Source organism: Scomber scombrus, chromosome 1 (assembly GCF_963691925.1).
Source record: "Scomber scombrus chromosome 1, fScoSco1.1, whole genome shotgun sequence".
Classification (NCBI taxonomy): domain Eukaryota; kingdom Metazoa; phylum Chordata; class Actinopteri; order Scombriformes; family Scombridae; genus Scomber; species Scomber scombrus.
Window position 1 is genome coordinate 15,898,353 of NC_084970.1, and position 27,005 is coordinate 15,925,357.

Sequence of the window (27,005 nt, forward strand, 5' to 3'; positions counted from 1 at the left end):
TTTTCTTGTCTATCCAGATGTATTCTCAGACAAAGATGTCAGGGACACAGAAAGAGAATTAAATATAAAATTTATTAAGCAAAATGTACAACAGCTGCATAAGCTATTTTACAGCTCAAATATAGAGACTTAATTTTACTTCCACTCTTTGAGAGTGGAATATAATATTCAACTTACTTTTAAATTCTGTAATGAACTGTGAAAACATTCATAAAAAACACATTGGCTCACATTTATCAAACTTTTCAAAGAGCAAAGCTGATCTAAAATCACATTCAAATCAGTGTGCGGCAGGACGGCTCAAAGAACTGAAGAAAACAAGTTCGACTAGAGTGGATTAAATATTCCTCATGTTTGAACCAAGATTAAAAATGAGTTTATCACCAAAGGTTGCTTGTATTGTTTTGCATTGCCGATTTCCACTGCTTCACCCAAATCAAAGCAGCGTTATCATCGAGTGACCGCACTAATCTGTGTCCAGTTATGTTCTGTCTCCCTGCAGCATCTGTACTGACGGACATCTCCTGTAGTACAGTGAGATGGGTAACAAGAATAACAGGGTGGTGAAAGCTTAACATATTCAGTTTCTGCCAGACCTCCAAGACTTTGCAACAATACAAATTTAGATATTTAAAGGGCATAAACTTGTACGTAACATAAATGTGTTTTTTGTGAATCATGACAAACTATATCTCAATATCCAGTTTTTAAATGATATCCAATTTAAAAAATATAAGAAAACATTTAAAAAATACAAACTAGAAGTTTCAATCAGCAATGCTGCTCCTATAAGTGCTCCCACGTTTTCCTTTTGACAGGTTCTGTTCTTCATACGCTTTCAGGAATGATAGAACATGTTTAGTTTATTTCTGGTCTGCTCTCGTATCTGAGGTGAAGTTGTAGTGCGACCCTGCAGTAAAATGACTTGAGATCAGCTCTCCTGCTTAAAAACACTCAGGTAAATGTGGCCTCGAGAAGTGGGACAAACGTCAGGATGGATTGGAAGAGTGGGATGACGTCTTCAGTATGCACCTCGCAGCCCGCTGCTCCGTGAGCCTCCGCCCCCTCCTGAGTTACTGTAGTAACCACCGCCGCCACGACCTAAACCAATTGTAAAGAGATCAGTAAGTCAGTGCTCGTCATCAGGACCTGAACAACTTTTGATGAATGAATCTGACTAAAATGCGAAGAACAAGCAACCAGCTTTTAGTATACAAATTTTAAGAATGCCACTCACACCTTCATCACAGTTATTGGTACAAAATGTAGTGTTTAATCTGCAGACAGTGACAGTTATCAAGCTCTCATAGTAATAAGGAAAGTTGATGAAAACGTACTCATCTCAGCTGCCCCGCTGGCTGTTGAGTTGAGAAACAGCTCAATGTAACGATGCTCTGTGGAGAAAACCGCAATCATCACTCAGCCTGTTTTTCAGACTGAATTTCTTCTGTTAATCAAATGACACCCACATATTGATTTCACAGTGTTTTGAGAGACTTTCCTGAGCAAAGAGTTCCTCACACTGTTGTCAAAAAGTGTTTTTCCATTATAAATATAACTATGCATGAAAAATGTGAGAACCAAGTTGAGGCCGGAGGAGAAGAAGAAGAGAGGACATACGCATGTGGTTCTTGTCTTTGGACATGGCTGCCACGGCATCTTCGTGGGAGCGGAACTCCACATCAGCCTCTCCAGTTGACTTGCCGTTTGGAGCCACGTCAATGTGGACCCGCATTGGGTTCAATGGAGAGAAGAACTAAAAGAAAAAGAAGAAGAAAAAGACGACATTTACACACAGATCAAATAATGTTTTTTTTTTAAATGATATTCAGCCAGATCACAGCCACAGAGACATCAAGGATGTGAATTAATAGTGACATCTTTAATCAGGTTCCATAATGCCTAATTGCTTCAAATCTATCAAGAGAAATAATCAAAGTAACCGGTGTGTGTGTGGGTGTGTGTTTGTTTATGTGTTCTCACTTTAGCAATGTCTCCCTCTGTGGCACGGAAAGGCAAACCCCTCATATGGACAAAATGGCCACTGTGGAAACCTGAGCCACTTTCACTTTGACCGTAGCCGTGGCCTCCCATCCCTGAGCCAAAACACACAATCAAATCCACAGATCACAAACACAACCTCTGGAAATGTAAGAGAGAGAAGAACAGGAAGGTAATCTGATACTCGACTGATATCATCAAAGCATACTGTAAAAGTATAAACTGTTTTTGAAGTCTTTAATGTTGTTAAAAACTGTGAAATCTTCATAAAGAAGATGTCATGGCTTCCTTTATCCACATCAACACTGTAAAACTTAAACATGTTGAGGTGTCAAATACTTAAATATATGGAATAAAATGCAATTCATTTTAGAGTGATCAAATCTAAAATAAAGAGTAATAAAAATGTGGACAAATTAATTATTGGGAAACATGTAGCAGTGGTGCTATTTTGCAAATACTAATGGCGTTTAACTGACATGAATCAGTGTTTCTAAATGCCAGACTCTTGAGGGCAAAAATCAATAAATTGGACTTTACCTCTTCCTCCCCTTTCTCCTCTCACCCGTTCATCAAACATGCCGTTGCCAAAGCTGTAGTTGTTGAAACCATTGTAGTTGTCAAAGCTGCCATAACCTGAAAAACACACGCAGGCACACACAGAGCAAGACTGTAAATTAACACACACAGAAAACAACACAATGACGCAGCAACGATTACTCCACAGATCTGAATAGAAGGCAGACTGAAGAATGAAACTTTTCCGTTGGCTCAGAAGAAGGAAATATGACATAATCTACGCAGCCCAGTGAACCCACTGGTCAACAAAACTTGTTTTAAAGACCTGGCTTGTAAACCAGTGAGCTGAGTAAGACTTATTTGGTGAATATTCAAGTCTGCTAATTAAATTTGGTTCAAACTTGACATTTTTGTCTAGTATTCATAACATTTTGAAATGAAGCATGTAAATGATGTAAACTACTGTATAGAATTAATAACTTAATTACTAATAATATTGGCAAAAGAAACTGAAGTTCTGAATTGCTTTCTGCATCAGGTTAGGACTTTTCCTGTATGTTTACCTCCTCCATAGCCCCCTCCACTCCTCATGGTGTCCATCAGAGCTGCACCACGGCCAGGCCCGGGCCCAAAAAACCCTCCCCTGGGGCCCCCCATCATGGGTCTATCGTATGGACCTGGTCTCTGGCCTCCCATCCCCCGTCGGGGAACCTCATAGTAGGCTCTGATCTCGTTACGACTGCTCTTAAAAATCTCTATATACCTGCAATATGAGAGGCCCGTGGGGTGAGGGAGGGGCAGAGGAGACGGTTAAGGTGAAGAAATGGCTTAGCGCGGGTAACATACATACATATGATTTACAGAGAGAGAAGATTAAAACACAAAGAGACAAATATTCTAAATAGTGGTCTAAGCTGTTTTAGCCTGGAGCTGAAGTGTTTGAGTGACAGACCAAGCTGGTCAAAAGCTCGTCATTAACTGGGCGTAAAGGATTTTTACCTCACCAAGCTGCCTTGACTGTCCTCTGTAAAACATAATCCCCACATTATATTATGTGTATAATTAATATATGAAAGGATAAAAAGAAAGTGCCAGAATAATTATCTAATACACCCACATTCTGGTCTAATACAGTTAAAAAGAGCTCCCAGGTCTTAAATAGCCATCAATAAACTGTCTATGACATTATATCATCACACCACCTTTAACTCAAAGATTAGATACATGATCTTTCATCCCAATGTTCAACATGTTACCATAATAACAATGCATAAACCCATTATACCCCATCCCATTAGCATATTAATAAATGTTATATAACACACCCAATTAATTTACCCATTGTACCATAATTATTCTAGCAGACCAACCCATGCTTATCATTCAACCTTAAGTGTAACAGAAACCATCCCGTAAATTATAATTATACCATAATTACTCTAATATGACCACCCAGTAAGTACTACAATAGAACCCAACCCAATCCAACCCGTCCCTTCCCCGTCTGTCCCACCTGTGCCCTATTCTTTCCTTGTGTTTCCCCAGAGCCTTTTCTGCTATCTCCTTTGAGGCAAACTGCACGAAGGCTTCCCCTGTGCTCCTCCCCTGGTAGTCCACTGGCAGAGTAATCCCATTTGGCACGATTCTCAACCCTTCAACCCAAGCACACATAAATACATAGGTCGGTAGGTAGACTGATAGATAGTTATAGATAGAACAACACCCACTGCATCACTGGAGCTTTCAGGATTAATTAAGGTCATGACAACGAATGAATAGCAGCTGCAGTATTTGATAGGACTGGATTTCTGAAAAAAGGGGGCATCTCAGAGGACTGAAGTCACACTTGTAATGTGACCAGCAGAGGAATGAATCACATACTGGCCTGGAGTCAGCTTATGCCGCAATTCTTAGAGGGATGTAGAGGATTTTTTCTCTCTGATACACTACTGAATTTTGGTCAGCAGATTAATTAGTGCTGAGTGAAGCTACTCCATAATAATTGTTTAGTGTTGATCATCATAGATAAAGGCTGCCAGTAAGCAGAATCACAGTACTGACCCCAGATCAGTGTCATGGGACTGTTTCCCCTCAGCCAAACCAGCCAAGCCCATTCTATAGTTTAACCTGCTAATGCATGACATCTAGATCATACAGGACAAACATGCTAAATAATATGCTTACATAACACTAACACAGTAAAATTCATACTAACAATTTATAACAAGGACAGGTTAGTCAACACAGTATGACTATACTACAAGAAATAAACAAACATCAGGCCTTTGGGCCATGACACACAGACACTAGTATGCAGGTATGTAATCCTGCCTACCACAGTAATTAATTATCAGTGTGTAATATAAAAAAAGTGAAAAGATAAAGTGTTGGAAAAACCGTTTATCTACATTGAATGTTACTGTATGTTGCTTTTGCAGAGTGTTGAGCTGAGTGTAAAGCATTATATAAAAAACGGCTGGGATTTCATTTGGATTGTTCACGATAAAATCACATTTCTGTTTAAGAAAGGACGTGTAAATGTTTATCAGTACTGAATTAAATTTTCCCTTAAATTTTGACTTTTTTTACTTAATTTAATATTAGTGTACAAGACCAATTCTAATTATATTGTCTAATTATAACCCAGTTGTATTTTATGCCTGTGAGGCATAGGATAGGAAGTCATTTTATGTGATACAGGTTGATAAATAAATATTGAACAAGCGATTCAGAGTCTACATGCATGTGATGTTTCCTTAAATGAGTTTGTCTCATTTAACTCTTGCACTGCAGGTCTAGATGTGAGTTCTGTCAGCTCCCTGACACCCTTATACTGTAGTTTCAACAGTGACAAAAACTGCAGACAGCCTGTCTATAAACACTATCCCTGAGGTTGACATAAATTGTGCAATATCAGGACAATTTAATGGTAATTAGACAAAGGTTTATACAAAGCTTGTAAGTGCACATGTTGATGTACCTGAAAAGAACTGAACAATCTCTTCCTTGCTGCAGCCAAAGGGCAGGCCTCTAAGTCTCAGCATGCAGCCACTGCAGCTATCATAGTCAGCAGGGCCGCTACGTTTCAGCACCCAGTCCATCTCACTACGGTTTGACTTGAACACTGATTCAAACACACAGACAGATGAACAGACACAAACACATCATCTGAAAGTCAATCTAGAAACAATTTTTTTTCAGAGAGTATATAAAAAGCTTATCTTACACACAAATAAGCTAAAAAAAAAAAGAGTAATTATACAGTGTGAGATATGAGATATATCTCTTCTCAATATCGCAGAGCCAAAGTTTTTACATATGTGGCAAAAACACACAGGCAACAACAGCTCCACAGTAAACTGATGAGATAGCAAAGTAATTTGGACTAATGCAAAAATACAAACATTACAGAAGGAGATCAGAACATCTCTCAATGGTCAGCCTGCTGTACCAGTTTTTGTTGCTTACCCTCTATGTATCGGTGTCCCATGTATTTACGGTCCTTGGCAAGGGCATTCTTGAAATCCTCAGCGGTTTTCAGCTCAATAAATGCTTCTCCACTGGGACGGCCTTCTTTGGAGTAGGTGAAACACACTCCGTTTACTTTTCCCACAATGTCACAGTCTGCAAAAAAACAACATTGATGAGATTTCTTTAAAAGAAACACATTTTCCCTGTCAAAAGAAAAACATACCATTGAGGATACAATTCAAATCTTTCTCATTTTAAATCATTAACTGTTTATAAAAGCAATTTTTTTCCCATTTTCCCCAGGTTTTATGTACAATGGACTTTGGCAGCTGTCTTAACTGCTGGTCATTTCAATCGTGTTGACTGGCTGGAAAACATTATCTAGTCAAGTTGTTTGTAAAATGTTGTAGTAGGTTGAGAAGACTTGTGCACACAGACTTGAATAAAATGTCCATCAGACCAGCTACGACCCAGTCCACAGCACTGGGTTGTTAGCCCTGTGCCCAAACTCCAACCTGGTGGACAGGTGGATTGCACTTTGTCTGGCCTCTACCCTTCAACATGACAGACTGGGATGTCCCTACTAGGAGACTAAGCTCCTGCTGATATAGCTAGAGTGGGTTAATTGAGGGGCACACACCCCCCAACCACAACAAGGGAGAAGCATCATGCAAAGAGAAACAAGGTGAGGTCACAAGAACTGCCCATCACTGAACACCTGAAGGAAGGCATAACACAGGAAGGCCCAAAGAAACCTGGCATTGCCCAGTGGAGAGATAACTGATAGCCCTGCAGCAGGCCTGGGGTACCACTGTTTACCCTAAACAGATAAGAGTGGAGATCTTTTGTTGCTGTCCTACATGCCAATTGCTGTCCTACATGCCAGTAGGCATAAAAGTAAGTAATTAAGGGTGTGACACTGATTTTATATGTATTTTAGACTCAATGTAAAGGTATAAACAGTTTTCTGTCAATTAAGAATGTTCAGTTGCATTAAAAATAACATATTCCTTGCAAGGATTAACGGCTGTAATAAATGATAAAAATGTTTAAAAAATGGAAAATGGATATGTCTATATTTTTTATCATTTTAGCAATGGTTCCACTAACTTAAAATTTTAACTCTACTCTCACTTTAGGCTGTAAATATGTGTGTGTGTTCTCACCAGAGAAGAAACTGGCCACCTCCTCCTGCGTGCAGGACCAGGGAAGTCCTCTGATCCTAACCACATAACCCTCTTCGTTCAAAGACATCCTCGCTGCCAGAGGAAGCACAAAACAACAGTAACACATTAATTCATGTTTAAAAGTCACTATAATGTAGTTATAGGAAGGTATAAGTTAATTAATGCATTTTTCCATGATTATAACTCCTCCTGTAGGCCCCATAAGTACAGACAGGTGTATAAACAGATTATGAATGATATTTCATATTATCACAACTGTGTAATACTATAAGCCTCAATAGGAGAAGATGTTATTTTATGACAAATACTCATTAAGCCCTTACAAATCTGCTCAAAACAATTTAATGGTGTGTTAAAAAGAAGTTATTAAATGTTTACATGGTGCTTATAAATGTTAAATAGGAGGACTTATATAAGTACTTTTGTAAAATACAGCTACTTGGCCTGAACCCATTACACCATCTCTGTTACTGTCATTTATTGGTCTAACAATTCTGCCAAGACTTATCTGTGCTTACATTGTCTAAACTTACTAATATGTACTTTGTTTGACATCCGTTTTCTCAGTTATAATTATAAATGGAGTAGGAGCTGTCATGGACCTATGACACATGCATATCACTTGCAGATATCTTTAACATCGTCAGTCTCTAATAATACAATGCATTGAATGGTACTATAAACAGCTCAAACTGTTCTGTCATTCAAATCAATAGGACCAAAGGATTATTTGACATGGACACATGAGCTAATCATCAAGCTTTTTTTTGCTTTATCTGTTTGTACAGATATGTATATAGACCTACTGTACGTGTGTGTATGCATGTATATGTGTAAATGAATGTCTCTCTGTGTATATATATGTATATGCACCATTAAGTATAAAATAAAATAAACTGTTTAGTGCCCTGCTGACAACTAAATAGCCAGAGACGATTGTACCAGTAATTATAAATGATATGTAACAGCAGAACATTGAGAGGAAGACTTAGTTCTTTATGACTAACTGGAATGCAAAATAGTGCAGCTACCATAGAAACTTTAATGCAGTAATAATGTTTGTTACTTCCTCGTCTCAGATGTCACTAAGTGTTGATGTATAAGAGGTTTGTAAGCTAACTTACAGTTACAGAAGTAACAACTTCAAGACACCGACACACTATGAAAACGTTATTTACTTGCAGGTAAAGTTATCTCTGTACTCTAATATGTCACAATCAGGATGCAGGATTAGCTAATGAAGCTAACGTAGCCTGACGTGCTAATGTTAGCTTTTATATCATTAGCAGCTAGCCGCTAAGGCTAACTCCAGGACACTGACAGCGGTCAAACCTAGGAGGCAGACTAGTTCAACCCCTGACGGCCGTGCGCTGTCACCGGGTATAAACATGCACACAGAGATAGACATATATCAGACGTCAGTGACAAATGTCTGAAAACAGTGAAATAGTCTCACAATCTCCTCTTGTCCCCGGTCTCGAGCCTCAGGTGACTCTGGTCTCCTGCCAGCAAACACGCTCAGGTATGATGTCGCGAGACTTGCAGTGCATGAAATAAATGACATTTGAGCCTCAGCCTATAATAAAAACACACTATCTGATTGAGTTAAAGAAGTCCTTCAGCGAATAAATGAGCAAAAATAGGGTTATTTTGTTATTACAGTGCATTTCTGGCCCATAAGATTAGCCTTTTAGTGCATATAGTTGGAAATGCCCATGAAACTTTTATTCTAGGAATGTAGCCTGATAAAGTCAATTTACTACGACAGAGTACTAGTGTCACACCGAAAACAACGAGATTTCACTATATTTAGAATTAGGTAGTATGATCAGTAAGTAGTAATGTTACGACAAAAATTGTAATATTATGGGAATAAACTACACAATGACAATGATAATTTAACAATAGCTAATAATAACTGGCCTCCAACACAAAGCGTCTGAACACTTGACAGTCCTGCTAATGTAAACATGTTGTGAAAATGTGACAACCCCGACGTTGACCACGCTGTTTGGTTTCACCTGGGGGGAAAACTGCTGAAACCAAACAGACTGGGTTGAAAGTCCATCTAGATCTCCTGTGTGAAACCCCACGGTCACCACTGCAGACGCCTTACATTTTCAGCCATTTTTTTTTACAATGGAGATTCCAGTATTTACTCTGGATTCTTTCACCAATTTACCTTTCAAGGGAAACCCGGCTGCAGTTTGTCCGCTGATGCATGTGAGTAAGATAAAGGTCCATTTACACATACAGTAGGCGTCATGATGGCCTGCATGAGAGTTATACAATCTAAGTAATCTAGATACTGTGGCTCTGGTTGTTTTCTCAAAGATCATATCAGGAATTTTCAGTTAGCAAAGTTTTGGTTGTTTCACCACTTGTTGCATCTATGTGTCATCACAAATTGTGTTTCTAACAGGAGCTGACTGATGAATTGTATCAGAGGATAGCAGCAGAGATAAACCTGTCAGAAACAGCTTTCATCACCAGAATCAGACCCTCTGACGACTTCACCAAGGGTCAGATAAGAATATATATATGTATAGGCCTGTATTTAATATGTATCACCATTATGCCATTTATTTCATATCAGGGTAGATTTGTTACAAGGATTTCTGGGACAGGTTCATTTAGAAATCAACCTAATGCTGCCCTCTACTTCAATGTACTGTCCATTATTGTTGATTTACATGAGGATAAAAGTAGACTGCTGTAGTACAAAATAAATGATATGTTAACTATATAATATAAGAATTAATATCCAAGTACCTGCTAGTGCCCAATGTATGCTGCAACACTGACTATAAATATGACACTATTAAAGTGTTGGATGGAACCAAAAACATGATTTTGCTATTGTTAGAGCCTTTCCCACTAATGGGGCAAAAATGCACACTTTGGCATTACAGAGAAAACAATGAAGCCACTAAATTCAAAATAATTATAAAGGTTTTTTCAAAATAGCATTGATGATACTGGAGGAAAGATAATGTGGTCACCACAAAACATTATGATTCAGCCTCTGGGCACTATTAATATCCACAGTAAATATCCCATTAGACAAAAAATGAAAAAAATACATAGAAAGTATGCTAAATGGGCACAACGTGACATACTGAGTTGTTGAGGGTTCAGTACACAAGTGCAGCTGCTGCCTAAACAGGTATGCAACTAAAGTAAGAAACACTAACAAAAGAAAGTGCAGGTCATATCTGGAAGAAACAATTGAAAAAATAACTTAGTTACAGATTTTGTTATCAGAGTACAAATTGGAAAAAAGACAAACATCTACTGATTAAACTACTGACTTTAAGTCCTAATACACATGAAAGTTATTGCAGGTACTAAAGAGCCTATAAAGGAACAAAGGTGAAATAAGCCCGGTACTGTTAAAATATTGTCGTATTATCGTGAATAATTTTATGATTAAATTATTGTCACATAGTATGTGCACCTCAGGAAGACTACGGTAACCTGCTGTCCTACACCTTATATGTTATAAACAAATAAAAGGTAAATTTCCTTTAAAATGTAATTGAAAACAATTTTAGAAAATGACATTTTAACTGGATAAACTATATGCATACTAATAAGAAATAGGATTACTTTACCTTAGAGACTGATCACATGCAGTCACCCCAGAATTTAGTTTGAATTATAGAATCACTGATTGTACACATTAACACAACACACAGGTATTATAATTCGTGTGGTATTATAAACTTCCCTTTATAGGTCTAGGTTGTGCTAAAAGTTGAATCAAACACTTTTTTGCAGTGTTGTGTGTCTTTAAATGTCAAGCTCTGTGGACAGTTACATGTTTTTTAAGTGCTGTGTGTTAAAGTCTGTCAATGTGAAATGATTAACAGCATCAAGGTTCTGCCTTCGATGGTTCACCCCCACCACTGAGGTGAATCTGTGTGGTCATGCCACTCTGGCCGCTGCAGCAGTGCTGTTCAAGTATAAGAGTAAGACACAAGACCACACACACACACTAATTTGAGTGTGAAGATCATGTTCTTTATCACACATTGGTCACTGCACGGACAGCTTGATACACAAAACAAAGCCAACAAGTAATTCAACCAGAAACCACTGGTAAATATTTTTGTAATTGTATCTTAAAATAACAAGTTGCCCTGATATTGTTAAGACTTTACATGTAACACACAATACAGCTGAATACAAGTGTGAGCAAAGTACTGTTAGCAAATACATCCACATTATTCACTTACATCTTAATACCTGAATAAACCTGATATCAGCCAGCCTGTGTGAATAATGTGTGTATATTTTAAATTTGTTAGAAAATGTGAATAGCACATTGGTGTTTGAGACTAAGAGTGGAGAGCTGCTCGTCACCCAGCAGGGGGAAGGCTTTGTCATGGATTTTCCTCTCAACCCACCTACCAAGCAGGTACAATATGAAGTCAGATAAACACAACTGGGCAATTCTGGCAGTTATTTGTCTAAACACATGTTTTCATACCAAAAAGTGACAGCAAGATTTTCCAAAATCTTTTTTCCCCCCAAAGTATTCAAAAAGAATACAAAATGCTATACTCTTACATATTTCTTTCTGAATCTTTTTTGCCCAGGATCCCAATGAATTTAGAGACATCATCAAGGTCAGTAAAAATTAAACAGACACCTCCTCTTTGTGGGAGTCGACATTTTTTACAGCACTGACTCCTTCTTCACTGTTCATGTGAACCCATCTATATGTAAAGTACGTGCCAGTGTGGTTGCATTCTTGTGTTTTAATGTGCTCACTTCACTGTCTCTGCTACTTTATGTGCATTATAGGTGGCATTAGGAGGCCGACCAGTCCAGGAGGTTCATCTGAACTCAAACACTAAGAAACTGCTGGTTAGACTGCCTGACGACTGTGACAGGTTAACACACACACACACACACACACACACACACACCCACCCACACACACACACACCCACCCACACACCCACACACACACACACACACACCTTCGTGGGACGCTGATTTCTCCTTCAGCTCCTACAGCTAACCTTCCAGACACAAACTTGTCTATTTTCTAAATCTATGTGCTGCGTGTGTATTGTCTCCAGGTCAGTGCTAACTAGTCTGAAAGTTGACAGTGCCGCTCTTGAATGCAGTGAGAGGAGTGGAAGAGTGAAAGGTCTAATCATCACTATGAAAGGTAACTCAAGATAAAAAAAATAAAAAAAATTGACATGGCCATGTTAAACCCTTCATTAGTCAGGCTGTGTGTCTCTTTGATGCATTTCAATTTCCACTAAAGGTTTGTGCGAGTTTGTCAGTGAATATTGCATGTTAACAGACCTCTGTTGAGAGCAGCCAGAAATTAAACCTATAAGCCATGTTCAATCAAAACATCCTGCCCTTAAAGTGTTTGTATGTTGACTTCAGGATCTCCAGAATGCCAGCCAGGATACGACTTTTACTCCAGATATTTTGCTCCGTGGGCTGGTATCCCAGAGGATCCTGTCACTGGTAGGATGAATACTACAGTACAACTTATACCGCCCCCCTCTTCCTCCTCAATTACCATGATTATCATCATGTTACAAAATTACTTTGGGGTGGGAGGGGGGGTTCGAGATACTTTTAACAGAGCTTGTGTTATTAGTCAGGATAATTTAGTCATACACATTTACATATAAGAAACATTTACAAACACAGAAATAGTTTCAGATGTCTAGCACTACTTATTCAATGTGTTATTTGAGACTTACCCTCATAATTTTGCAAGTTTCTAGTCTTGTCTTTTCTGTCCTGCAGGTTCTGCCCACACTGTACTTGGAAGCTACTGGTCTGAGAAACTTGGAAAGAAGAAATTGTTGGGTAAATAATAAAACTAACTCCATACTGTTGACACAACTCTTAAGAACATGATATTTAAAAAGGTTACAAGGCAGTCTTTTACTAACCCTTAAAAAGGACAGAATGGTGTTGTTTCACACACTGTATATAAAGGATACCCATTACTACTGAACTATACTGACACTTATATTATTGCCCTGTGTGTTTATGCAGCTTACCAGTGCTCCAAACGAGGTGGGGAGCTGGAACTAGAAGTGAGAGACGATGGAAGAATCAACATAGCTGGACAGGTTGTCACTGTGCTGCAGGGAACAATCACAGTATAGCCAAAGACAGGTGCAGGCTAACAAGGACATTCACCATGTAACCAGCAGGGAAACAGACAGAGGCTTTACACCCTTTGATGAAAACAAGGTTTAAATAAAAGGGGGAAACGTTTAGACTTTTGTGCATAGTGGTCAATCTGATAATGAAACACTCAACATGACAGCATACTACAGAATGGGAACAACATCTCACATTTAGTCAGGGTTTTTATTATTATTCGTTCGCATGAGACAACCCATAGGGCAATATTTACAAGATATAAGAATACAAAACACAAAAAACACAGCAAACAAAACAATTAAAATCACACATTGTGTTCAGTAAATCCGATAGTAGATAGCAGTTAGCCTTGTGGCGTTATTGGCATACTCAGGCTGCAACTAACAATTATTTCATTGCCAATTAATGTGATGATTATTTTCTCAATTAGTGAATTGTTATGAGATGTTTTTAAAACATTTTTGGCATTCCCAATTTTGTCAGAAGCCACAGTGATGTCTTCAAATTGCTTGTTTTGTCTTAAATGTTAAGATATCCAATTAACTGTCATCAGAAAAGGAAAAACAGCAACGTTACACAGTTGCCAAGCTGGAACAAAAAAAAAGGTATTTGGTATTTTTGCTTAAAAAATGACTGAAACCATTAATCAATTAACAAAATATCTGCAGATTAACTTTCTGACAATCTATTAATCGACTCTTTGTTGTAGCTCTACTGGTCACATTACTGAATGAGAATTTTTTAAAAAGTCATCAATCAGCATTCTGCAATTTATTTGCAGGAGATTACATTGGCAGAAATTATTTGAGTTGAATATTTTATTATAGTGGTTTCTTGTAAATTCTGTGAGTTTTAACTGGTTATCATACCATCATGACTGGTAGTTTCCTTTGTAACTGTTCTGCCTTAGTGCATCTTTAGGTCTGTTGGCCCATTCTGCAAAAACAAAGGAACTGAGAGATTACTCAAAGCATGGTTTGACTTTAGTTTTTGCCGTCACTCACAATATGATGTTCTTAAATTAGAAATAAACAATTTATACAACATATTCCAGTTAGTTGTTTCATTTTTGTCAGTCTTTTTACAGGTTTGAATTGAGCACTGCTGATGTGCTAAGACATTTCTCTTTTTCTCGTGGTATGTATTAAATCCAGTCATCTACAGCCTGTCTACCAAATAAATTAGACAATTCAGTCTCTCTTTATAAAAGCTGATGTTTGAGCTGGAAAATGTGTTGTATAGATATGGGGATATAATCATTCTGCATTGTGGTTATTGTGAGATACAGTACAGCTACAGGACCAGTCGAGAGTTTGGACACACTTTCTCATTCAAGTGAATGGAAAGGTGTTTTGATTGGTTCTGTAGTTATTTGTCTTGGAGCCTTTATTGCAGTTAAGTGAACAACTTTCTGAGCCTATCTGCCTGTTGCTATTGTTTTAGCTGAGTGAAATGAACTATGGATAACTCTTAACTAGCTGTTTAGGCTCCATATTCACATTACTGATGACGCGTGGTTCTATATGTGTGTCTAAGAAAGTATCAATAGTCACTGTGATAAGATATTATCACTGTGTTGATAGAGGTATTTGGTCTAACTTTGTGATTAGTGATCAGTCTAAGATGAGGTACGATGCTCTGTACCAAAATCCATTAGTGGAGGTTCAACACATTTTAGCCGTGTGACCATAAATGACCACTTTATGGACCCAGTTCAGGTTTTTGTACAACTAGTTTAGCAGTTTACTATTTAACGTCTTGTCCTTGTGTTTCACAGCATACACATTAATTACTCAGACTTTTGAAACTAGAACGTTTCAAGTGTTGCGGACTTCATAACGGCTTACAAAGCTTGTTGATGTATGAGCTCTTCAAACTCCTCTACTTGTGTCAATATAAATACTTCTACATAAATACGGTAGGAATCAAAATGACCATCGAACAATCTCACAGAATGTGTCAATGAGGAAAGATATTCTGTTAAATTATGCTGAATGGTGCATGTGCTTATTTTCAGTATCATACCACTAAGACCCATACATTTACAAGTGCTTTGTATAATTAAAGCTCTCCTGTAAATGATATTATAAAAACCTACAATGTTTCAACAGTATGGTACAGATTAGAGGTAGTGCCTAGTCCTGTAGTAACTAATGTTATCAGCTACACAATAAACATGACAGTTTATGACAGACAGACTAACGATGGACAGGATTGCAATGGTTAGATTTTGAACAGACACCTGCTGTGTTGTAACACAGGGTCGGATACAAGTATTTGCAGCTTCTATTTGATCACAGCCTCCTGACAGATCATGTGGTGGTTTTACTGGGTGGCAGTCGATTGCTGACCAGTTGAGTGGTCCACAGCCACTGGCACAGACTTATGTTACAGGTGCATGCTGGGTAAGGCCTTGTGGGCATCTGGTGGCAGCTGGATAATGTGAAGTCAGGGTTCAGGAAAAAAAGAGATTTGTAGATCTAGAAGATGTGAAACATGTACAGAAAACATCCAAAAAGAACAAAGGTGAACTGTTCATTAAAAAGAAATGACTGCATACAAGCAGTCCTTCCGCTTTCTCCACCATCTGTTGGAAGAAAGATGATATTGACTACACTTCGGACTGTACAGACCCTAAAGAATCTTCTTCATTAGCCATGATAAATCCTCAATGATAGACCCTATATACACATGAAGTCTGTAAAAGTTCAAATAACTGCAGGTTCATTTAAAAGTAGATGATTTTTTCTTATATTGTAATATTATAGTAGTAATGGCTCTCTTACCTGCAGTTGCAATATATAGTCATTTGTGAATGCTAAAGGATATATTAACACTGTTTCTATGTGTTTGACGTGACACTGGCACTGTGCATTTCGCATTATGTACCTAAATAGAGTCAAGTAAGAATATCAAAGCTTCTAGTTGCAGATTAAAGAAATTATCTGCGTTATGACAAAGTTGTATTTTTGAAAGGATATCATGTTCTCTTTCTGGAGATGATTGAGTAGTTTCTCCACAGGTGCGTAGCGTCGTAACGTAGAGGCAGAGCCTACCATCAGCAGTTTGTGTTTAGCCCTAGTAATGGCTACGTTCAGGCGACGCCAGTCCTTCAACAGCTCTCCTAGCTATGAATCAAGATGAAGGAAAGAATCAGTTCAGGTTTTGACTCACTTGTTCATCCCAGAAAAAGATAAAAGCAACGAAGAGAGGAAAAGTGCTTCAGAAAGGGGAGAAGGGAAGAAAAAAAAAAACAACTTACATTTCCCTCCTCTGCAGTGCTCCTGACAAAAGACAGCACAATTAGACTCTTGTCCCGCCCTTGGTATTTGTCCACTGTATTCACCTCTACACCACTGAAAGCAGACGACTGCAGCAGAGCAGTAATACTCTTTAACTGCTGTCTGTAGGGGGCAATAACACCAATATCACTGGGTTTACAGCCTGCCTAAAAAATAAGGAATATAAAGCAGGAGTTAGTATCATAACATTAACGGGCCCTAAAAACTCATTGCATTATGTCACAAATACTTTAACATTTGGCAGGCAACAGGTGTACCTTTATCAGCAGTGAAAGTAGCATGTGTACGAGGGCAGCTTCAGTGTGATTGCTTACACCTCCCTGCTCCACTGACTCCAATGCTGGCACCTGAAGGAGAGACCAATTTAGACCTGCGCACCTCGATTGTCTTACTCTCAATTATATCAGTCCTGATCTTGTCAGGCTGAACACTTTGGATACAAACTAAACGAGCTCAAATCGCACTCTTGTGTAAAACAATCTTGCTTCAGATAAACCATTTTCATCAATAATTAAGCAGCTAAGTTCACCTCTTTAACCCTCTATTAGACAGCACCGGGGACTAACAAAGTTGTAGATGACACATTTGGAGCATCAAGTATCTGATCTCTTGACTCATTTCTATTCAAACACAACACATTTCTAAATCTACAGCTTGAGGTGTCCTGTATTCTATATTCTACCAACCATTGAGCAATCCAGGAAGTAAACAGGGTTGCTAGGCAACAGTGTGGCCTGTATCCATGCTAGGTCCTGCTGGGGATGAGTCTGAGAAAAGGAACCCAGCTCCGACTGGACGGAGGGCATGAAGGGCAGAGAGAGCAGGGCTGATGCCGTCCTCTCGGACCCACACTCCAGCCGGCCTTCATACATCAGACAGTTACTGAGAGACATTATCTGTCTGAAAACACAGAGCAAACATCTGTCATCAAGTGGGAATCCTTTTGAGTTACCAGTTGTATTGCTCTGTAGTTATTGAGTGAAGAGAATAATGCTAAAGTAGGACAGAGCAGCTATAACAGTTTCTCTCTAAGATCAAAGTCAATTCAGATTTAATTAATTGCAGGTTAATAATGAAATTTACTGTAATCATATTCATTCTGCCGAAAAACGATTTTAAACTCTTTGAAGTTGCACATGTGTCGTTAGCAGTTAAGAGTTATGCGTTATCACTGTATGTAAGTTTACCTGTTCATCCGGTACTGTACATTGAGTTGAACCACTGCTTCACTATGGAGCTCTAGTCGCTTAAATAGACTTTCATCCATCCCAAGAGACCTGGAATAAAATAAATCAGACTGATATTTATATAGGTATTTTATTCTTTATCCTTTTTTGTTTGAATTAATTACTTGCTGAACTTTCACTTTTAAATAAGCCATTTTAATGTGAAGACAGACAGTGTGCTGTGTTTAACCTAATGTAGATGACAATGACAAAAGTGCACTTGAGGGAATACTTTTTTCATTTTTCCTTTACTTTACCTTGCTTCCTTGTTTTGTACTATTGGTGGCAGTTGTTGGTGATCTCCAACCAGGACAAATCTCTTTGCGTAGAACAGCGGTCCCAGACAGATAGGCTGGCTGATCTGTGACGCCTCATCCACGATGCAGAAATCAAATCGGCGACGTGAGAAAATGGGATGCTTGATGCCCATACAGGTGGTTGCCACGATCAGCTGGTAGGAGAAAAAAAGTTGAATGATAAAGCATTAATTTATCTATGATGAAAACAAGTGAAATATCTTGAGGCAGGGAAAGTTTAAAATTAATACATTTGTAGTTGTTGCATTTGTAATTTCTCAAAAAACAGAGTCTCTGCACCTCCTTGTTATAAAGCTGCTCCAGTTCTGACAGAGTGTGAACTCCTTTCTTCCTGACACTTTCCTCTGTGTATGGCATGATGTCTGGATGAACCTGGAGAGGGTGGCAAACAATGGGGGAAAAAAACAAACAAACAAAAAATAAATAAAGACAGAAATGAGAGAGAGAGCAAGGGGATCTCATAAGAAGGGGACAAAATCCTACACTAACCTTCTCTTTGAACTATTTTTTTTAACATTTCAAAAATTCGGAGTACAGACTGCTACATTACATAATAAAGAACTGACCTTTCCATCCTCCAGATATTTTATGTATTTATGTCAGTTATAGTGATTTTATCTATGTGCAAATATTTAATGGAAATGTCTGGAAATGTCTAATATATATATACACACACACACACACCTGTTTCCCTGGTGTAAACAGGTGTATATTTACCGCTATAATAAAGTAGACCAGTAAACTTATTATTTACTGTTCTTTACACATAATGATTTTAAACTAGTACACACCTTCTGCCCCTGCCCCAGACGGAGAAATCCGACCCTGAAACGCTTGAGCTTCAACAGGATGTTGTCAACCGCAGAGTGAGTGTAGCTGGTCAGCAACACACTGAACCCACATGCATGTAGGATGCGAACCTGAAAGGAAAAGTGAGAAAGAGTCAAAGATAAAGAAGGAAAGAGATAACATAAGTAGTGAAAGGAAAGTGGTGGGTGAAAAAGACGGTTAGAGGGAAACGTTGGTTTATGGGTTTATGGTTCAGGTAAAGTAATGGTTAACAGATGGTCATGGTTACCAGGGTGCAGATGGTTGTGGTTTTGCCTGTGCCAGGCATGCCAACAATCAGTGTGTAGTCTTTAGACAACAACACCTTCTTCATAGCCTGCTTCTGGGGCTTGTTGAGACCTTCACACAAACACAGACAGACACACACACAGGTTGTTAACAGAGTTCAGTTCTGAAATATTTATCTGTGTAGATGTTTGGGTAGCAATGAAATAAAGAAAGCTACAACTCCAGTATCCCTAACCCTAAAACATTTCCGAGGGATGTGTGGAAGTATTTATCACGCTGACCCATTTTTGCCTGAAGTAGTGTCAAAATATGAAGGGAACACAACTACAGTAATGTAGAGTAAAAAGAAGAGGACAAAGGAAAGAGCGTGAGGCAGACAGAGTAGAATAAAAGCAGAGCAGCACTGTCACCTTTGAGGATGTTGGCCACAGTGTCTTTGGCGTCTCCGGGCAGAACAGAACTGAGGTTGGAAATAAACTCTGGAGGACGAAGGTCAACAACCAACTCTCTCAGTCGATCACTGAACAGACAGAAACATGCATTAAATAAAACCTGAAATATTTCCAGGAGCAAAATCAATAGTGAATTTCACACAAGGCACCCTACATAAAATATCTAAGGTTACTGTTTACACTGTCACCTTGTTCATTTAAAAGCCAGTTTTACATGTTACAAGTCTACAATGTGTGATGACCACTTTTGTTTTTTGCTCTGCCTGGCTAGTCTGCTTGTCTTTTTTGTCCTCCTTCCAGGAAGTAATCAAGCAGAGCCAGGGTCATCAAGCTGAAGCAGTTCTGGGCTGGGTCACCTTATAAAAGCTGGCCTTCTCAATCTCTCTCTCCCTCTCTTCCACCAGCAACATCCTTTTCTTAGTTTGATTCATTTGTTTATTTTTTTGCACACAACACATTCCCACATCCAGGCACTTCTAGACTCTACTGATCCAACATGTTGTTTTGATTTATGTAAATAAGTTACTTTAATAAATTACTTTGGTTTTTGAGATTCAAACATGTGTGTTCTCCTGATTTTTTGTCTGAACCTTGAGTCAGTTCATGACAAATTTCATCGTCATTTTATATTGTATACTACACTACCCACCTGTCCTGACAGCTTTCCATCAGTCTGGAGACATTAGTGAGGTGAGTACTGAGGCCCACCACTCCTTCATCACTGTCCACCCGAAACAACACATTACTGAACTTAGACAGGTCCCTGAAACAGACATTAAACAGCAAAACAGGTGAAGATACCGTTCGTAAGTTATCATTTGAGTGGAAAACTTCAAATGACAGATTTGTTCTCACCTGTCCAGAGTGCAGCTGATACATGTCCTGCTGACCTCACACAGGTATCCTGTTGCCAGGCCAACAAAACGACCTTCCTGGTCACTAAGAACAATACGATCCCCGCTGGCAAGACCGTTGCTGGTCATACCCTTCTGTGGGACTACACTACCTCGCTGGAGACGATGGAGGAAAACCCCTTCAGACTGGACAATCACTGGGCCGTTGAGGCGCAGATTCCCCACACAGCTTCCGTTCTTCTCACTAGAAACGCAGATCAGAGCAAATACGGTTAGTTATCTTGCTCGATGTTGTAAGCTGGTTTTACTCATATCATTTTGTACCATTTTCAATAACCCAGCTTTACTGGGGGGTATGAAAGGATACGGAACTACTAATATAAGTCAAAGACTGAATCAGTGTTCGCAGGTCTACGTTTGTGCGTCACGTCTCGTACCTCTCTTCAACCTTCTGAAGCCATACACGCTTTCGGCCGTTCTTGGCCTCCATGGTGGCAGCCTCGAGGCAGCAGAGCAACAGCCAATGGGAGAAATAGCTCAGATGTGGAGGAGTCAGGTGACCGGTTTCCTGCTGCAAGAAGTCACGCACAACATCCTCAGAGACATCTGCAGAGCTGCTATCTACTGCCCTGGGGTAGGGGTGAAGAAAGATGTGGAGTCAGAAGAGAGGAAGAGGAGAGGACAGAAGATTGAGATAGATGAGGAATCATAGCTTGATGAGACATCTATTTAAACTCATTACCTCCCAAAATTGCAATTAGCCTAGCCCAATAAATGTTGCATACTTGCTGAGGACTAACAGATTTCAGTAACTGGGAACAAAAAAGGTTTACCTCTCATATAAGGCACAGTTTCTCTTCTGGGGACAATACTGGCAGGTTTTTCTGTCTGTCAGTATGTCAGGAAGTCTAACCAAACGGCTTTGCTCACTGTCTTTCGCCAAACAGTTGTGAATGTAATGAACCAAGGTGTTCCTCAGCTTCAGCAGCTCTGAGATAAACAAAGAGTTTCAAGTAATTAAGTTGATTAAAATACTTAAAGAAGACATGGTGTTGCTGAAGCAGACTGATAGTATACTATTACACAGCTCTGCTTACTTTTATGCGATTTTACCAGAATAAGAAATTTAGTTTGCTATATTAACAGCTTTCATCCCATGTATGCAATTCAATGGTAGAGTGAACAACAGTGTGAGGTTGGGGCTCAATTTGAAGTTACTACAGCTGCTCATCAAGCACTTTCAAGTAAAATTTTAAATCTTACTTAGCATTTCTGTAAAATATTACAACATTCAACAATCATTTTTGATATTTTTCACAGCTGGTGATGGTCAGGTTGCTTTAAGCACCTCGGCGGTCCATGTGGCTGGGCACTACAGGGTGCAGGTTGCCAGTCTTGAGGTAAAGCAGGAAGCCAGCTGCAGGATTATATCTCTCCAAACTCATCATAGTGTACAGAATCACCTAGAAAAAAATACAAGTACATGCACATTTTGATTACATGTTGACTATAACAATGTAAAGCTGCTGTTTCACCTGCTCTAACTACTCTACATTGTGTGTCTGCTTAGCTGAGTGGTCCACCAACCTGACTGCGATGCTCTATTGAGTTTGACTCTCTTCCAGTCTTCAGCTCCAGGGGGACGGTCTTCTCCTCGGGCGTTTTGTGACTACTATTTCGGGGTCTTTGGATTCGAACTCGTGCTGTCACATCAATTTTCCCTTTCAGACCAAATCGTGGCGACCACACATTCTCTTCAATGTCTGCCAGCTTTGTAACCGTGACAGTTGCCGAGTCCTGACACCTGCTTGGAGCTCCACCGTTGCTAGGGCTGAGGTCATGGAGAGGGAGAAGGACATTCATCTTTAAACTGTGATCAAACTATGCAAAAATACCCTCAGTATCACAAGTCTCACCTCTGACAGCTTTTTAGTTAAGAATAGAGCAAACAAATGTGTTGGCTTATTTATTACACTGATTAATATGACATATGGAAGCAAAATAATCAAGTAGACTCCTGCAGAGCTAATCGAGTAAATCTGCAGCACTGTGCGTGCTCCTACATTTTAAGGCTGATGGCTTTCGGTGTTGGTGAGCTGACGTAATCATTTGCCCATTGCTCCAGTGAGGGCAGGTAATCATGCAGTTCCTGCCTCATCTCTTCCTGACAAACACCCAAACTGTACCTAGAGACACACGGATGAAAAACAAGGACAACTGAACAAGGCAAATATGTGCAAAAACAAGTGAAAAGATGATGCTCATAATGTAAAACAACATTAAAGATACATTGACACCAAAATATTGAATTCCTGACGAATTACAATATGGACTCGCTGTATTGGGGTCCTGCTATCAGAGAGTGTCATTACAAACCAACTGTCCAGTGTTTTCCTGCCATTCTGGTTAAAATGCTGTAATTTAAACGTTACAGACAGGAAAAAGGTCTGCAGCACCCACTGTGAGACAACACTGTAGACAAAGCATGAATGGATACAGAATACAATCCAACACTTACATGTCTCCCAGGTGCTGAGGACTGCACAGGGCCTGGTCAGCCAGCTTCGACAGGGTCTCCAGAGAGAAATCTTTGGCTGTGGCTGCTCTCTGGAAGACTTCATGGACCATGGTGCCGTTCAGCATCTGCTTTGAGCCACCGTCAAAGCTCTGAATCACAAAAAACGGAGATTAAAAGGCATTGTGTTATTACAGTGTGTGTATTCAAAGTAAGATGAAACAATTCAATGTGTTATATATACACACATATACAATATTATGTCATTTAAGGCCTCAAAGGTTACCACAAAGTTGCATCATTACCTCATTAAAACAGTCATTTTACATTTTTAATTGCAGGGGTTATTGCATAATGTTAGCTTAATGCCTTTTTAGGTGACATAATGAATATGAAGTAACCATTAGCTTTCAAGAAGTACTATGCACTTCAGAAAATGGAATTTAATGAAAAATACACAATAATGAACTGACATAAAAAAAGTTACACCTTTATCCAAAAGGAAAAAGGCATCAATTGAAAGTGACTAATTTCAGGGTTGTAAACGTACCTTAAACATATCTCCCAGCACTGCACGCCTCATACAGCGGATGGAGCTCGAGATGCTGGTGCCGGAGATGAGGCTATCGGGGTATAAAACCAGGAAGCCTTGCTCCCTGTCCACCAACCAAGATCCATCATCAGAGTGACCCTCCAGATGCACCACATCACCAGTGCTGACGAGTGTCATCTCCCTGGAAACACAGTGGAGGAATTATCATGTTATGTGCATGACCCCCGAACACTACAGACAAAGGTCAATACATCATCCATATGTGATAAAAAGACGACATGAAGAAAAGAAGGAACTGAAGAAGAGACAGCCCAAATGAACATTATTTACCATCCATCTTTCAGCAGACACGTCTCAGTTGGATGAAGAGATTTGGAGCATGAGATAGTCAGTATTTTGTGACCCGGCCTCTCCTCCACATCCAAAACCCAGTATCGGTTGTTCACGCCTCCAGAAAGGATCACGTGGTCTGGTACCTTACTGCAGGGACAATGGGGAAATTTATCATACACACACACATATATATATATATATATATATATATATATGTGTGTGTGTGTGTGTGTGTGTGTATATATATATATATATATATATATATATATATATATATATATATATATTTTTTTTTTTTTTTTTAAATCTGAATGAGTTTATTGACCTGGAAAATGAACTATATGCCTTGGTGTCATCATTTTCCAGTGAAAAGCTGCTTAAATTATGAAGCTGCCTTCCCATAGAGTGACTGACACAGTAACATAGAAACATGCACCACCTTGGCAGTTCAGAAAGTGGTTGAACCCACAAACTTCTTCAGTGTTTTGTGTTCTTGCTTCTCTTCCATCTTTCTCCTACTGTTGAAATTTAACATTAGGAACAGCACCAGTCATTGTGTTCATGTGTATCTTACCGTTTCTTCTTGGATTTATCCTCCGTGACAACACCTTCACTGAGATCCATCTGCTCTGCAAACCAGCTATCGTCCATCATCTCTTCCACAGGACATGCTGACTCCATACCTGCATTTCCTTATTTGGGGGAGAAGAATAGCACTTTATTACCCCACCAGGGAAAGGGAATGAAATAAACTACATTAAGTAACAGAGACAGGAACAAGACATGCATGTATACTGCATTAATACAATACTGGTACCATGATATGACATCTATCTTGTCATTTTCTGGTTTTAGAGGCAGCAATTCTGATATTGATATCATTATTTAACTTATGGTCCATCAAAAATATTGTCATTTTTGCAAAATAATCACAACAATATACAAAACATAGCAGGTAGCAGTTCAAACCCAGGCTTCATCCCTTGTGCACTACTGTACCTCCAGAACCTGTACCTTGATTCGATGAAGTCACATTGCCTCTGCCTCCATCTGAGGATATCATAGCTGTTATTGCAGTCCCTTCCTCTTCCTCCTTTGGACTCCTCTGTGGTGCGGGTGTGACCGCTGGTGCACTGAGTTTGTGTATGTGCACGGTCAGAGTGTGAGTGTGATTATCCAGACAAGCGTGTGGCCTTTCACTAGCTCTCCCTTCAGCTGCCTTCTGCTCCGTAATGACAGTGAAACCAGAAGCTCTCTCATCTTTATCTCTTTCTTCTTGTTGTTGTATCTGCTCCCTCAAAGAGTTGAAAGACTTGCTGTGCACTGTTGTGTTCTTTCTGTTGTCATTAAAGATCACCTCACTGGCTCTGGAGGAACTGAGCCCAAAGGTTTGACCCTCTGATCTCTCAGACTGGTCATTAGATATGTGTGGTTTCTTTAGAGGCTCAATCACAGGCCTTGTTACATTTATGTCACATGCTATGGGACTCTCATTTCTTCGTGCCAATAAATTGGCAGTTCTTGGCCTCTTTGCATTTTGGGACTCTTCAGGAGGGCTAAAGAGTCTTTTCGAGGAGCCAGAACATCCCTCTTCCTTCTTGGCTCTTAGTCCCCCCTCAGTCATTACTCTCCGTACACTTGTCCCTTTGGAGCAGGGACTTCGGCAGATTGGGGACAGCTGGCCGAACATCCCTTGGCTTTCAACATCTCTGCTGGGCTGGGGGCTTACTTGACCTAGGTTTCTGGTGGAAGAGAGCCTGATCTGACTGTTGGGGGTTTCAGGCACAGAGAGGAGGAGATCTGGTGAGGAGGGAAGGAGGTTCTCAACGTTCCCAAGAATACTCCTCTTATAGGGGGAATGGGCTCTGAATATTGAGACTTCCTCATCTTTGATTTGTGGTTCAGTCTTGGTGAAAGCAGCATCAGTTACTGACAGTTTTGTGGAAGATAAGTCCTGAAAGCAACACAGTCAATGAGTATTTTGATTCAAAAACAACAATCATGTATCTACAGCACATCTTACATCAGAGCAAACTCGCAAATACAAATTGAACAAAGAAACTGGAGGTAAAAGAGTTGATGTAACAACATTATTGTGACATATGACTTGATATATCAGTTTTTTGTAAGGTATCTTTATTGATCTCTCTAGGGAGACATTCAAAATTGACACAACAGTAGCCACCTAAGGGTGAAAGTGATAAAAATAAATAAAGTAAAATACTATATACAATAAACAATCTCTGTGTAAATAATCTGCAATTATATAAATGTGCAATATGCATACATTCCTGATCATATCATTTTCCTGCTCTAGTCAAAAACACTAAGATGATTTATACCCAACCCTGTCCTAGAAACAGGTAACAAGATTAAGCAAAGAGAAGAATAATTAACTAAAATAGATAGTTGTATCTACCTTCTGGTTTTGAGAGGAAAAGAAGGCTGAGATGTTCTTCTGCCCCCCTGAGGTCACCTGAAAGAAACCACAAAGCAAAGATTTACAAGAACTCAATAATCACTACATTTCTGTAGCTTTTCACAGGTGTTATGCGTTTATTTCCCACCACAGTACCATGCTAAAACAGAGCCGAAACAGCATTCGCTCCATATTAACATCTTGGTGGGTTTCAGATTTAAGAGAGGGTCTTAATATAAACAAAACTCCATATCAGCTTCTAAAACTGACAGCTGAGCATGTTAGTGGTCACCCCTGCTCTTCATTTAGAAGATTGGGTGGTTAAACTGCTCTGCACATGAATAAATGAATTTACCTGATAAGCCATATATTTCCAGGGGGGTAAAAAAGATCACAGCAAGATAAACTCAAACCTGTCAGACACACCTGAGTTAATATCATAGTAAACGATGACAGGTGTATCACATCTAACAGATTACTCTGCACCATTTAAGACTGGTACGTTACTCAACTACTCTCTTGCTACTTTTTAATCATTCAAATAAAACTGATGCCAGCTCTCTGAACTCACCTTGGGTTTCTTCAGCTTGGTCCTGAGCATGGTGACTGCGGTTAAAACACAGGCA

The 27,005-nt window shown here is 39.3% G+C and overlaps 3 protein-coding genes across 5 annotated transcripts; 1 reads left to right on the plus strand and 2 right to left on the minus strand.

Moving 5' to 3' along the window:
- Window positions 1-53: 53 nt before the first annotated feature.
- Window positions 54-11,044, minus strand: hnrnph3 (heterogeneous nuclear ribonucleoprotein H3 (2H9)). 3 transcript variants are annotated; one of them, XM_062421675.1, is made up of 11 exons: window positions 10,793-11,044; window positions 7,158-7,250; window positions 5,989-6,144; window positions 5,501-5,644; window positions 4,034-4,172; window positions 3,084-3,283; window positions 2,542-2,637; window positions 1,984-2,096; window positions 1,621-1,756; window positions 1,338-1,394; window positions 54-1,101 (listed from the first exon to the last, which is right to left on the minus strand). In XM_062421675.1, exons 2-11 carry the CDS (start codon window positions 7,243-7,245, stop codon window positions 1,022-1,024), a joined length of 1,209 nt encoding a protein of 402 aa, XP_062277659.1. In that variant the 5' UTR covers window positions 7,246-7,250; window positions 10,793-11,044; the 3' UTR covers window positions 54-1,021. The 3 variants fall into 3 exon arrangements, with proteins under 3 accessions (XP_062277659.1, XP_062277658.1, XP_062277660.1); XM_062421674.1 differs by lacking the exon at window positions 10,793-11,044 and adding an exon at window positions 8,635-8,772; XM_062421676.1 differs by lacking the exon at window positions 7,158-7,250.
- LOC133982706 (phenazine biosynthesis-like domain-containing protein 1) lies at window positions 9,272-13,444 on the plus strand. The gene is made up of 10 exons (XM_062421677.1): window positions 9,272-9,401; window positions 9,601-9,700; window positions 11,051-11,149; window positions 11,489-11,598; window positions 11,780-11,809; window positions 11,988-12,076; window positions 12,269-12,360; window positions 12,591-12,674; window positions 12,963-13,025; window positions 13,218-13,444. The coding sequence occupies exons 1-10, from the start codon at window positions 9,318-9,320 to the stop codon at window positions 13,328-13,330; spliced, it is 864 nt and encodes a 287-aa protein (XP_062277661.1). The 5' UTR covers window positions 9,272-9,317; the 3' UTR covers window positions 13,331-13,444.
- Window positions 13,445-15,719: 2,275 nt separating this feature from the next.
- On the minus strand, window positions 15,720-26,980 carry dna2 (DNA replication helicase/nuclease 2). Its single transcript, XM_062421678.1, has 25 exons — window positions 26,951-26,980; window positions 26,380-26,436; window positions 24,955-25,914; window positions 24,535-24,635; window positions 23,958-24,107; window positions 23,625-23,808; window positions 23,078-23,226; window positions 22,623-22,745; window positions 22,147-22,384; window positions 21,908-22,022; window positions 21,393-21,549; window positions 20,997-21,188; window positions 20,561-20,803; window positions 20,355-20,468; window positions 19,664-19,773; window positions 19,255-19,364; window positions 18,968-19,096; window positions 18,456-18,548; window positions 18,117-18,310; window positions 17,821-17,910; window positions 17,320-17,533; window positions 16,891-16,980; window positions 16,594-16,779; window positions 16,313-16,459; window positions 15,720-15,773 (listed from the first exon to the last, which is right to left on the minus strand). The coding sequence occupies exons 1-25, from the start codon at window positions 26,978-26,980 to the stop codon at window positions 15,720-15,722; spliced, it is 4,230 nt and encodes a 1,409-aa protein (XP_062277662.1).
- Window positions 26,981-27,005: the final 25 nt, after the last annotated feature.

What these genes read in the sequence shown, in the direction of transcription:
- hnrnph3 (XM_062421675.1), bottom strand. Translation starts at nt 7,245, where the DNA reads ATGTCTTTGAACGAAGAGGGTTATGTGGTTAGGATCAGAGGACTTCCC. An exon ending in TGGAGGGGGCTATGGAGGAG is followed by an intron (nt 2,638 to 3,083) that starts GTAAACATACAG and finishes TGTGTTTTTCAG; the next exon opens with GTTATGGCAGCTTTGACAAC. An exon ending in CAGCGGGGCAGCTGAGATGA is followed by an intron (nt 1,102 to 1,337) that starts GTACGTTTTCAT and finishes CAATTGGTTTAG; the next exon opens with GTCGTGGCGGCGGTGGTTAC.
- LOC133982706 (XM_062421677.1), top strand. Translation starts at nt 9,318, where the DNA reads ATGGAGATTCCAGTATTTACTCTGGATTCTTTCACCAATTTACCTTTC. An exon ending in AGTGCTGTTCAAGTATAAGA is followed by an intron (nt 11,150 to 11,488) that starts GTAAGACACAAG and finishes TAAATTTGTTAG; the next exon opens with AAAATGTGAATAGCACATTG. An exon ending in CTGCCTGACGACTGTGACAG is followed by an intron (nt 12,077 to 12,268) that starts GTTAACACACAC and finishes TATTGTCTCCAG; the next exon opens with GTCAGTGCTAACTAGTCTGA.
- dna2 (XM_062421678.1), bottom strand. Translation starts at nt 26,980, where the DNA reads ATGCTCAGGACCAAGCTGAAGAAACCCAAG. An exon ending in CCAAGCTGAAGAAACCCAAG is followed by an intron (nt 26,437 to 26,950) that starts GTGAGTTCAGAG and finishes GGTTTCTTTCAG; the next exon opens with GTGACCTCAGGGGGGCAGAA. An exon ending in CCACAACCATCTGCACCCTG is followed by an intron (nt 19,097 to 19,254) that starts GTAACCATGACC and finishes TTTTCCTTTCAG; the next exon opens with GTTCGCATCCTACATGCATG.